Below are 13,091 nucleotides of genomic sequence, written 5' to 3'. Positions count from 1 at the left end.
ATTTTGAAACACTAACTTTAAACTCTAAGTTAAATGTTACCTTTTAAAAAGAATGTTATTCTCACTGTAAATCTGTATTGTAAAAAATTATAATCAATTTTTATAGTCTTAATTTCAGTAATAAAACATTACAGAAATTTGTTTTCTTTCTTATGATACAAGTACATACATAATATTCTCATTTTTTTCTCTTAACCATAAAGTCTAAAATTTCACTAGCTGGTCCTTTACAGAAAAAGTTTTTGGAAAAAAGTTTCTGGGTCCCTGAATTAGATGTGTTCCTAATATTGTGACTTACAGAAATTGTAAAATTATAGTAAAGGTCTAACAGCAAATTATTGTTCTAACAGAAATAAAAGGTTTATTTTACCTTCATCACTGACGTCATGTATGACCTAAAAAAGTGAATAATTTATAATTTATCATTTCTGCTATAAACCATTACCATATATGGTATTAAAATGACAATATTTAATTTATAGCATATTTAACTTTTAGTTATTATCTAATTAGCGACATTAACCAGTATAAATGCTTAACACAATGTGAACAGACTAATCCAGCCAAGTCTAATTAATCTATTAATGACTCAAGTTTCAAGAAAGGAAGAACACAAATTGTTTTCTAAATAAACACATGCTTTATAACATCAGTTAATCAATGTGATTTTTACCATAAAAAGATCAAATAAGTCTTCTATCATATTTATAACAGCGCCGTCTTTTGAATTTCCTTGACTTAGAATAATCTCCTTGGATTTTTCAAACCATACAACCATGTAAAAAAAAAAAGAAATGTAAATATTTATTACTTTAAATTCATTTTAGTAATTTTTAAGATGTATTTATCTATACTTGTATAAATGGCAAACCTAAGAACAAAGAGATGTTAAAAGTAAAAATTTCAATATTGTATCAAAATAAATTTGTAGTTTTTGACATCCTCCTTTTTTTTGTTTTTGGGTTAATTAACTATATATTTTCTCATGTTTAAGACAGGAATGGATAAAATGAATCTTAATTCCAGGTAGAGAACCCTTATTTCCTCCTTTGGTTTTTTAATGAGAGACTATCACAGATGAAAACAAATTATCATCACAATTTATTCTAATATCCTTATTATTTGAAAAGTTTTAGTATTATTTCGCCTTAATTAATTCAGATATGTGAGTAAATACTGTATACCAGACACTGTTCTAGGTGCTGATTATACAGCAATGAATAAAAAGACAAAAATCAGTATCCTGTATTTTATCACAGGAGACACTTGATGATTAACAAGAACTAAAGAGAAACCAAAGCCACGTAAAGGCCTAAGTCTCATAACCTTAAGTTCACACGATTGTCATGGAGCTCATACACTGTACAGTTTCCTTGTGATCTCTGTCTTTGTATCATACAACATAAATTATATAAAATGTTTATTTTATTCTCCACATTTTATATAAAGTCACCAAATTTACTTTTCAACATTTCAACATTTTTAGTTTAAGAGAAAATTTTATCTTTAATCATGTTTTGTTTGCCTGGATGTGTTATATATTCTATACTTATCTTTTGGACTAGTCCTTGTTTTATCATGGTAGGAAGTCCAGGTTGTCCTAATATGCTGATATTTTTGCCGCATTTTCCAATAGAAACCAAAATGATTGAAATAGTCTGAATATCCTTTTTATTAAGTTCCTGAAATGAAAAGTATGCACTTAAATTTCTGCAAATCCCAAATAGTATGAAATAAACACTGAGCTAAGAGCATTATACACATAGGAAATCTCAGACTCCTCAAAATCTAGAAGATAGGCATTATTATTGTTTCTGTACTGCAAAAGATGAAAACATGGTTCAAAAAAGCAATTTTCCCAAAACCACCCAGCCAGTGTGAATGACAAACTCAGGGCAAAAGTGAAGATCTGCATAAACTCAAGAAACTTAAGACTATGATAAAATGAATCAAATACTTTTCACTCCAAAGAGTTCCATGTATTTAACACTAATGAATCCAAGAAACAGTATTCGATCTTTAAGACATCACAAATCTTGGGTACTGGGGAAGACTGACTATAGTCACCTTCTCGGAAATGTGAAAATGACATTAGACAGGTGAAATCAAATCCATGGTTGGATGATTTTTTGTTAATTTGCTTTCCTTTTGAAAGCACCAAAAATTTTCTATATCACACATCAAGAATATACTGACAGGTTTTAAAATACAGATCAAGTTTTTAGACTTCAAATACATAAACTTTTCCCCCTAGTTAACAATATTTAATAATGGTCACTCTGGGAGCCTCAGCCAAAAAGCTTCCAAGTTGGAGCCCAACCAGGTAGTTTTGTGACTTAGCAAGACCTAGTGTCAAATAAAAATAAAGGCTGAGACTGTAGCTCAGTACAAAGGCCCCAAGTTCAATCCTCAGCACTACAAAATAAAAAATAAGTACTTATTTATATAATTATAACCAAGCTTGTACAATCCTTTCCGTTCATTTTTCTAACAGAATACTTCTTTCTAGAAAAGAAAATTCAAATATTTGAAAAACCATTCAATAAAAATGAATATTTACCCTGGACATAAGGTCATCCAACTTGTGGAAAAACTGTTTGCTGCATCTAATCGTCACATCTTCACAAATATCAATTTGTAAAAGTGTTTTCAAAGCCTTGAAATCATTTTTCCTTAATGCATCATCAATGCATTTTTCCAACTGCTAGAGAAATACAGTTAATGGCACATATATCGAATCAAAACCAAAATTGGTTACCTTATACAATCTTGGAATTATTTTCACATGAAAACTGTCAAGCTAGCTCACAAAATATTAATTTGTTTTATTTTTTTTAAAAATCCACTATTAAATTTGAAGTAATTGAGTTGGAAATTAAGTTTCTTTGATAAGAAAACTCTAAATAGGAAAAATTATTACTATTTCTAGTTAATGTTTTTATTGCTAAAGTCATCATGTAAAACACCACAAAAACTTGAGAAAAGTAAAATTAACTTTATAATAATTATTACTTAATACCATGGATAAAATCCTAGCATATCTGACTACCAACTTAATAAGATTAAATTAGTAAAGAAAACTGCATGAAAGGCAAAAGCACTTTTAAAAAATGATCTCAACCAATACAACTTAAACATCACCCTTATGTAATAGTAATAACTTTTACAAAACCTACCATCCTGGGTATTAAAGTAAAACTTCAGTAATAAGGAATTTTCAGACTACAATTAGATCACTGAGCAGACTAAATGGTTAACTGCATACATGTTAAGCAGATACTTAAAAACTCAGCCTTTATCTAAATGTAAATATCTTACAATTTTAACAGTTGAAATTAAAAAATTGGGTATAATACATTCAGTACATAAATCTTTCAATGTAAAAGATATGTAGATCCAGTATCTTTAATACTTGCTATTTTAAATATAATTCTTGAAATAATATTTATTGAATAAATATGACATTTTATTTTAAATTAAGCTATTCAACCATTTTATAAAAACGTGAGCTTTGTCACTGCTATAGATATGCACTGTAAGTACACAAACGGAGATTTTAGAAATTAAAATACAGTAAAATCTTGGTTTGTGAGCACAATTCATTCTGATAACATGCTTGTGATCCAAAGCACTTATATATCAAAGCAAATTTCCCTATAAGAAATAATAGAAAGTCAGATGATTCTACAACCCCAAAATATTCATATGAAAATGATAACAATACTGTAATAGAAAATAATAAAATACAAAATATAAATAAAAATAAACAATTAACCTGCATCTACCTTTGAAAACCTTGGTGGTGGGTGTGAGGGAGACAGAGAGAGGAGGGTTGTTAGGACAACTTTCACTATCACTAATGGAATCACTGCTATCTATTGGCTCAGTAGAATCTTTTTCTTTTCTTGCAACTTTAACAAAGAACCTATCCAGTGATACTTGCTTTTGCCTCTCGAGGATTCTGCAGAAACATGTTACTGCATTGTCGTTAAAAAGATGTATTGCTCACACTGCTACAGCCTTATTCAAGTGGTACTTTTCTACAAAATTTTGCACTGTTTCCCACATTTTATGCATCTCCTTAATCTCTTTTGAAGTTAGGGATTTCTTCTCCTTGTCTGCACAGAAGATCTTTTTCATAACCTCTTGCTGTTGGGAGATAATCACCCAAAATCCCACAGTTGGGGGCCAACCACTGGCTCAGTTGTGATCATGTGACGTTCAGTGTCACACATTACTTGCAAGACATTGCTCATTTATCAAGTTAAAATTTATTAGAAATGTTTACTCATCTTGCGGAGCACTTGCAGAACAAGTTACTAGCAATACAAAGTTTTAATGTAATTGCTTTTGGTCTAGAACTACATACCTGGAGATCTGGTTTTATTGGCATTTTGATTTCACGTGAAAACAGCAGAACAAAATAAACACCTATAAAAGAAAACTCTTTTTAATCTTTCAAACTGTCCCATTTGTTTACAGTTTAAAAATTTTAACACACCCAAATAACCATTGCTGATCATATCAAATGCAAAAATATTGCTTAAGTTCCTCATTGGATATTTTTCATACCTGTTTATCAAATTGCACAAATAGTTTAACATGTTTCTAAAAGATCACTAAAGATCACTTACTAATCAAGCACTCTTTTTACAGATTACTTAAAATGAAAAATTCTGTAAAAAGGTGACAAAGCTAGTTAGTGAAAGAACTACAAACCTAGACCTACCCCTCATCAATGATTCCTGGTATACTTGTTTGGTACCTTTGGGAACAAGAAGAAAAGTATGCTTGAAGGAATGTCTCAATGATTTAGACTATTAAAAAATATCCAAGAAGAAAAGAATATGCAACTAGATTAAGAAAACTAGAATCAATTAGAACAAATGGATATGCAAGGAATGAGGAAGATAACCTAAACACATTTTCTATGTGTAAGAGAATGTTTCTGGCTAACTGGTCAAATAAAGGGAAGGGCTTCACTTTCCCAAAGTGATGGGATCCCTTAAGACGACAGGATATATATACAAATAACCACCAATTAATATATTGTAATATAGCTTTTAAAGGGAAAGAATCCCTCAGGTTCTAAAGAGAGATTCAAATGCTCTTGAAGGGAGGACCTAAAATAGATGAAGTTACTTCAAAGAATCCTATTCAGCATGCTTCTGACAAGCATAAAGACAAAGGTCATTTATTTTCTGTGACATGCACATTTAAGCATTGTTAGCATTGGCAATGAAGACTAAAATTACACAAACCATTGCTGTAGTCATAATCAAAACCTATATGCCATTTCATTGTGTAGAACATCTGGAAGTATTCTGTCTTTTATAGAAAAAGTATAAAGGATCATTGTGAAATCAATCTTGTGTATTATCGATTATGCTTTTTATACCATGTCATTTTAAAAATTAAGGAATTTTTAAAAAATCATATATTTGTGTCTAGGTACTTAAGAAATACTTGATAGTTCCTTCAATATAATAAACATTTGCTCCTTATCTATTTTTCCCTTCAAAGGAGAATGGAAACAGTAAACATCAAGATTGCATAAAGCACCAACTACCATCTCAACAAAAGCATCTAATATTTCCAAATGTAATTTGGAGGCTGGCTCTACAAATGAAAAACACAGTTGTTTTTTATAAATCATGACTAGGATAATTTTTAAATAACCTATTCTGTGAAGGCTTTGTAACAGAATCATCAGGAAATTCAACGCAGAGAGGCCATTAGGGGACGGGGATTTACCTCAGTGGCACCATGCCTGCCTGGCAAGTGCAAAAAAAAAAACAACAAAAAACAAAGAGAGACACAGACAGGCAGACAGATTTCGGGACATCTAGAGAGGGACCATTAAACCAAGAGGAATAGAGGACTATGTATCCATAAGAGGCATGAGTCACAGTCTACTTTACTGTAGACATGCCAACAGAGAAATTTAAGTGCTGAAGAGGACATGCATATAAGACATAAAAATATGTGAGTAAAAACAAAAATCTCTTGTATTTCTAATTGTAATTTAAAATTAACTATAGGCAAAAAAATCTGATCTCTAGAGAAATATTTTTCCCTACTCTTATTAAGTTATTATGAAAATATTTTTGAATCAATCTTGAGAGGCAAACTTTCAAAGGCATTTAGATAAGAGTTGTAGACAGAAGAGAAGGTGAGGAATAAGTAAATTATGGATATAATCATACTTATCCAAATATAATATATGGAATGAAACAGAAGGATAGATATTTGCTATAAATTTTTTTAAATAATTAAAAAACATGCTGCCAAATGACATATACAATGTAATGTCAGAAAAAACTGTATTACATATATAATTATATCTATATGTATGACTGCAAATATATCTGAAATCTATAGATATTATCATACACACTTATAAAGCATATTTGTCTCACGGACAGAAGACAAAAAAAGGGGAGAAATTTTATCTCAAATATGGAGGTAAGAAATAGGTAGTGGAAGTGTTGGATTAATAAGAAACCACAACAGAAGCAATGTATAAGATAAGGAACTTTGAGCGTCTACCTCTGACACTGTAACACAAGTCTGTGGACTTAAGGAATGACTGTCTTCCTTGACACAGAAAACCCAAGTTGAGGAAATGACCCAGAATATCAAAAAGAATGAAACGATAAAATATATGAGTTGATACATCAAAGAGAGATGGCAGATATTCTAATATCTATATAATAATAATTCCAGAAATTAACAAGAATATAAAAATAGGGAGTAACAGCTGAGTAATTTCCAAGAACTTTCTAAAAATAAATATAAATATTCACAAATTATAAAAGTCCACAGAGTCTCAAGGAAGATAAATAAGAAAAGGTACCTCTAGGCAAACTGTGATGACATTCATAAGAAGCAATGAGAAAATCTTGAGTTACCACAGCAAATATAAAAGCAGACAAACAAAAGCATACACATTAATATAATAGCTCTCTGATCATGATGCAATAAATTTAGAAATTAGATAAAAATTTAGCTTCAAAGTTATCATATATTTGGAAGCCAAAACACATACATCTGAATAGTCCATGGGATATAAAAAGATGGAAGTGATAAAATAAGTGAATAAGAAAATGTGTATATATAAAAATCGAGAATTCAGCCAATGCAGCACTTAAAATGCAATTCACAGATTTGGACGAATTTATTTAAAAAATGAAGAGCAGCACAACTATTCAGAAAAGCGTCACATGGTAGAGTTATTAGAAACTTTAAAATGACCATGATTACTGTCAATATAAAATTATAAAATAAGAGTGAGAATTTTGGCTGAGAACTAGAAACCTGGGAGGGCTGAGGAAAGTTGCAAAAATTTTGAAAAAGAATCCAGTAATTCTACAAAAGTTAATAATGCAATTATTAAGAACATATAGATGGGTTTAATATCAGATTAGACACAGGTGAAGTGTTAGTGAAATAAGAGCTATGTCAGAAGAAATATTCAGAATAAAGCAAAGACAGAAATACAGGTTCAAATGAGACAAAAATACAGACGATATCTTATGAAGCCCTATATACGTATAAATCGATCTCCATTAAGGGGATAACAGAATAGAGCAAAAACAGTATCTGAAGAGATGATGACAGAATTTCCCAGAACCAAAAGAAAACAGCAAACTACAGACTCTATGAAACTCAGTAGGAAAAAGAAAAGTACACCTAGGCATACCATAGAAAACTCCTGAAAAATAAAAGATAAAAATATTAAAAGCAGCCAGAAGGTAAAAACACCAACAACAAACACATTATTTTAAAGTAGCATTAATAGGCTGACAGTAGATCAATGAAAACTATGGGAGCCAGAAGACATTGAATAGTATCTTCTTCAAAAATACAAAACAAAAACCACTACAAATTAGAATTCTATACCAAGAAAAGTACTTATAAAACAAGAAAAATGCATTTTAAGAGGAGAGAAAAAGGAAAACTCACAGAATTTGTTCCCAACAGACTGTCTTAATGAAAAATTTAAATTTCTTGTAAGAAGGAAAATGATTCTATATGGAAGATGGACTAGAATAGGAAGGAGTGAAGAGCTGAAAAAAATCCTCAATATATATGAAGATGATAAAATAGTGTTACATAGTGTTAAAATCTAAATGGATTTTTGCAGCACTTGGTAAAATGGCATACGAGGTGGTGGTAGTAAATGAACTTAAAGCATTCCAGGCTAAGATTATTATTTAACACACACTGATGAGGCAACAAGATATGTTATAATTTCTAAGGTAGCTACTAAATGAAAAGTGAAAAAATACATAAATAACAATGTAGAGGAGGGTAATGCTTTTATTTAATAAATCCAAAAGATTGGGAGTGGGAGTAGCGAGAGTGAGTTCCCAATTCAGAACAAGTGGGACAACAGAAAGCACAAAATAAGGTAGTAGAGGGGCCAGGGATTTAGCTCAGTGGTTCCGGCGCCTGCCTGCAAGCACGAGGTCCAGAGTTCAATGCCCGGTGCCAAAAAAGAAAAGGTAGTAGTCAAAGTTAATTATCAGAAACATTCAATTAAAATATACTAAATAGTCTACAGGACTTAAGAATGTTACTCCAAAATATGCTTTTCCATACTGATCATTTAAAGGCACTTAAAACAACAGATACAAGAAAATCATTCTGAACATCATCTTGGTTTTTAAGAATAGGAGATGAAAATTTGAGCAGATGTTAAAGATGCCTCCCTATACCAAAAGGAAAGAAAGTAACATCTTACCAGGACAAGAAGGTGAAGCCAAGAAAAATCTGTATAAACACTGTTTAGTGCTAATAATATCCTACTCATTTCCCTACCCAATTAGCTACATTAGCCCAAGCCCCTATCACTTAGCAAATTTCATGACTTAAACTATTCTTTGTCTAACTCAGTACAAGAGGTTGACTGTGACTGCTTTTTGGGACTTTCCTTTTCTTATAGGAGCTCCTGTGTCATGTAAAACTTATATTAATTAAATTTGTATGCTTTTCTCCTGTTAATATGTCTTACATAAATTCAACTATCAGGCCCAACCAGCTGGAGAAAAGCTAAAAGAGGTGAGGTTTTTGCCTCACCTAAACTCCAATTAAAACTCAGACTTTTATTTAAAATGGCTAAAATTAAAAATTGGCAACACCCTTTTAAATTTTAGTTGCAAAGTAACATGACATAAAAGCCAACTAGAGTGTCTTGCCCATTTTTATTGTATTGTCTTTTTAATGCTGTTTCTTACAAGGATTCTTCATCTAGTCTAGAGATGACTTTTACTGGCTATAAAAAGTACAGACAGATTTTGCTTTGTGGTTTGTTTTGTCATTCTCTTAATAATACTTGTTTGCACAAGAGTGGTTAATTTTAAGTTCATCCAACTTTTTCTTTCTTTCATTCTTTTTTTCCCCCAAGGTTATCACTATATGCTGTATACTCCAAGATGGCCTCAAACTTCCAATCCTCCTGCCTCTGCCTCCCAAGTGCTGGGATTACAGGTGTGTGCTACCCACACCTGGCTTGGTTAGTGCTTTTTATAATATGTTTAATAAATCCTTGCTGACGAGTCTCCTAACCCCTAACGACAAATCAGCTATAGTGTCCCCATAGTTCAAAAGCCCTGCCTCTGTGGGCATAAGGCTCTTGGGGGACATCTAGATATAAACCAACACCTCTCTTACTCCTGATATTTTAATGTGTTTTTGTAAGTATGCCTAAAAGCTTATGTTTTATTCATCTCAAAATTTTGAGTACACTGATACTGGTTTTCTGCTTTTAATTTCATTAATTTCTGATCATTATTCTCTTTCTACTTTAGCTACTTTAGTTTAATTTGCTCGGCCCTCCTTCACTCCCTCCCTCCCTTCCTATTTCCCTTCTTTCCCTTTCCAGTACTGAGGATTGAACCCAAGGGTCTTTATGTTGAATTACATCCCCACCCCTTTTTATTTCTGATTCTGAGACAAGGTCTCAATGAGTTGCTCAAGCTGGCCTTAGATTTGCAAGCCTCCTGCCTTAGCCTCCAGAAAAGCTGAAGTTACAGGTATGCACCACCATGCCTGGCTCTAGTTTCTTCAGTTAGAAGTTTAGATCACTGGTTTTCAGGCTTTTCTGTAACAGTCATTTTTCTATACCCATCATTAAGTATTGGTTTAGTGGCATTCTACTGATTTTGATATGTTGTGTTTTTACTTTCATTCAGTTCAAAACACTGTGAAACTGCTCTTTTGGTTTTTTTCCCCCATGAGTTATTCAGAACTATGACAGTTTTCAAATATTTACTGATATTCTAGATATCTTTTTTTTTGTATTAAATTCTTTTATTGGTACATTGTAGGTATACAACACAATTGCATTTCTCATTGGGAATTGTACCTTTATATAATGCATCTTGGTTCTTATTTTTACCCCATTCCTAGCCCTCCCTTCACGCCCTCCACCCTTCCCTATTTACAAAGACTTTATTTCCATTTTTTCCATTTCTCATCATTTTTTCCTTTCCCTTCTTCTAGATATCTTTTTATACTGACTTGTAATTTAATTCATTTTTATAGAACATGCTTTGTATTATTTGAATCCTTTTAACTTTTCAAGAGCTTTTAATGGCCCTGTATATGGTATATCCTGGTAAATGTTTCATACACACTTGAAAATACTGGGTATTTTTCCTGATCTTGGGTGGAAAGTTCTGTAATTATCTGTTAAATCAAGTTGAGAGATTGTGTCATTTCTATACTTTTACTAAAAAGATTTTAGAGGGTATATCGAAATCTGAGACTATAATTATAGATTTGTGTATTTCACTTTTCTTAACTAAGACCTTGAAATTTATTATGTTCTTTACATTGACAGTGCACCTCCACTTAGGCTAGCCACAGTTCAAATGCTAAACAGACATATGTGTTAGTGGTTACCATATCAGGAAGCACAGCCCATGGAACAAGTCTTTTAATTTGTTTCTTGTTTTCACTTTATACATTACAACCTGTTTTTCTGGACCTGAAAATTCTACAAATGACTCAATATTCTTCTGTAATTGTATCTGTAAACAAGAAACCTAAAAATATTATATTTTCGAAATATTCAAATGATTTAAATTAAAAAATAAACAAGAAAGTTTAGAAGAGTATCTAGTAGAGAGACCTTTTAAGACAGTAAAAACTACAAAAGCAAAGATAGACACTGTGACCACATAAAAGTATCACAAAACTAAAAAAGTAGATTTGGCACACAATATGAGCAAAGCAGATAATAAAACTAGTCCAAATACCCTGATGTGATGAGTGAAATGGGAAAAAAAGAATTTTTTCTCTTACCCATTGCTCACTTGTGTGACTATTCACAACTCTTACTCTATCATTTGGTTATTAGCTAATAAAAATATACTCTTAGAAATGTTAATTGAACAAACAGGTCTTATTTGGGCACCAAACCTTGTTTAGTGTCACATCCTCTCTATAAACCTTCAAACTTTATAAAGTAATATTACTTTGTATATTTGTCAAGCCAGTAAACCTTTGGATGTGAAAAAAATTTAAAACTGCTATTTGGTATTCTACAGTGTTTGATATATGATTCTCCTCCTACTCCCTGCAGGCCACTTCATGCAGTCTGGTTTTCCTTCCCATTACCTTGGCCAGTTAACACTCAAGCTTCATCATTTAGTTAAATATTGCTTATACTTTTATAACCATGTAATTTCAAGAAAATTTTAATTTGTTTAAAGTTACCAACTTAAACTTTCCATTCTGTAATCCTAATAAAGGATTAATGTATTAAAGAAAAAAATCATCTTTCCCACTCTACCTCCCAGTATTACAAGATTACACTTCAGAAGCAACAAAAAGAGATTCTATTCATGAATTTTCTGGAGGAGTTTCCAGTGAAAATACAAAATGAGAGGAATTGTCCCCAGAAGAGAGGTTTCACCAACCTTAGAAATTTCACAAGAGGTAGTAGAAACAGCCTCTGTGATACAACAAGAAAATGTTTCTTAACTGTTACTTTTGGATCCTATGTCACTATAATTTCCTGGTGCTGCCCTCACAAAGTACCAAGAACTGAGTGGGTAGCTTCAAATAATAGAAATTTATCTCAGTACTGGAGGCTAGAAGTCTGAAAATCAAGTCAGTAGGATCACACTCCCTCTAATGGTACCAGGGGAAGGATCCTTCATTGCCTCATCTAGCTTTTGGTAGCCCCCAACATTCCTTGGCTTGTGACAGCACAGTTCCAATCTCTGCCTCCTTTGTCATATGATGTTTTCCCCTTTTCTCTTGTCACAGTCTTCCTTCAATGCCTGTGTCCAAATTTCCCCTTGTTATAAAGACACCAGTCATTTTAACCACATTTCTATACTGTTGGTATCTGTGAGAAAGAGCTGAATATATAATTGGTCTCTTTCCATCTACTCAAATCACCTCTAAAGAGATGGAATTGTTTACTGGGTTGGTAAATTTTGGAAGGATACTGAGCCAAACTCAGCTCAGCTCCACCCTTGTTTAATATGAGGACTGCAAGAGAAATTTCATGTTGCATTCGGTTTTGTTCTGCAAATTTTGACATTGTGAGAAAATCTGTGCCTTGATCTTTTTCTCTAGAGTCAATATAGCTTTCTTCTCTTGGATGGAAGGTGGAGGATGCAGACTAGGACAGGTATCTCAACTAGTTTACTGGACTCCAGGTAGTCACAATTTTTAAATTCTGGAACTCAGTGTTAGCAAATTCACTATACCAACACCTTATCAATATACCTGAAAAGGATTCATGAAAGCTGTTTCTGCCACTTCTTATTTTTTTACTTAGAACCCCATTAGAGGGATGTTGTCTTTCAGAGGTCCACTGCAAGACTCCAACAAGGCTCAGTGTTAACATCTATATAAATATCCTAGTATCAGCAGTAATCAGACAAGGGCCATTTAAAAATATATAAAGCTAAAATTAACAAACATAACAAAAAGAAACAAGATGTATAAAATTATGCAAATAGGCCATGGACCTCAATAAAAGATGTTGATACTTGGAGCTATTTCTTAGTTCAAGGGGAAACATGAGAGAACTTAAAACTATAGGACTATTAATTCTTAAAAAATGGATC

General features: G+C 32.0%; 1 protein-coding gene across 16 annotated transcripts in view; it reads right to left on the bottom strand.

Moving 5' to 3' along the window:
- Sycp2 (synaptonemal complex protein 2) overlaps positions 1–13,091 on the bottom strand; it is a 98,845-nt gene that overhangs the window by 74,230 nt on the left and 11,524 nt on the right. For 13 of the 16 annotated variants that reach the window (XR_015445950.1, XR_015445951.1, XR_015445953.1 and 10 more), the window contains exons 2-6: positions 4,370–4,431; positions 2,561–2,704; positions 1,554–1,682; positions 674–778; positions 371–395 (exon numbers count right to left, since the gene is read on the bottom strand). Coding sequence is in view for 9 of the 16 variants with exons in the window: in XM_021255186.2 (XP_021110845.2) it covers positions 371–395; positions 674–778; positions 1,554–1,682; positions 2,561–2,704; positions 4,370–4,431 (465 nt within the window). In the remaining 7 variants the exon portion in view is untranslated. The remainder of the gene's footprint in view (positions 1–370; positions 396–673; positions 779–1,553; positions 1,683–2,560; positions 2,705–4,369; positions 4,432–13,091) is intronic. The other 3 variants (XM_087197512.1, XM_021255187.2, XM_087197514.1) reach the window with 2 other exon arrangements.

Source organism: Heterocephalus glaber, unplaced genomic scaffold, assembly GCF_053883595.1.
Source record: "Heterocephalus glaber isolate CG9 unplaced genomic scaffold, H.glaber_assembly_v1.0 deba00001673, whole genome shotgun sequence".
Classification (NCBI taxonomy): Eukaryota; Metazoa; Chordata; class Mammalia; order Rodentia; family Bathyergidae; genus Heterocephalus; species Heterocephalus glaber.
Note: the sequence above shows the minus strand (reverse complement) of the source record. Positions and strands in the feature narration are given on the sequence as shown.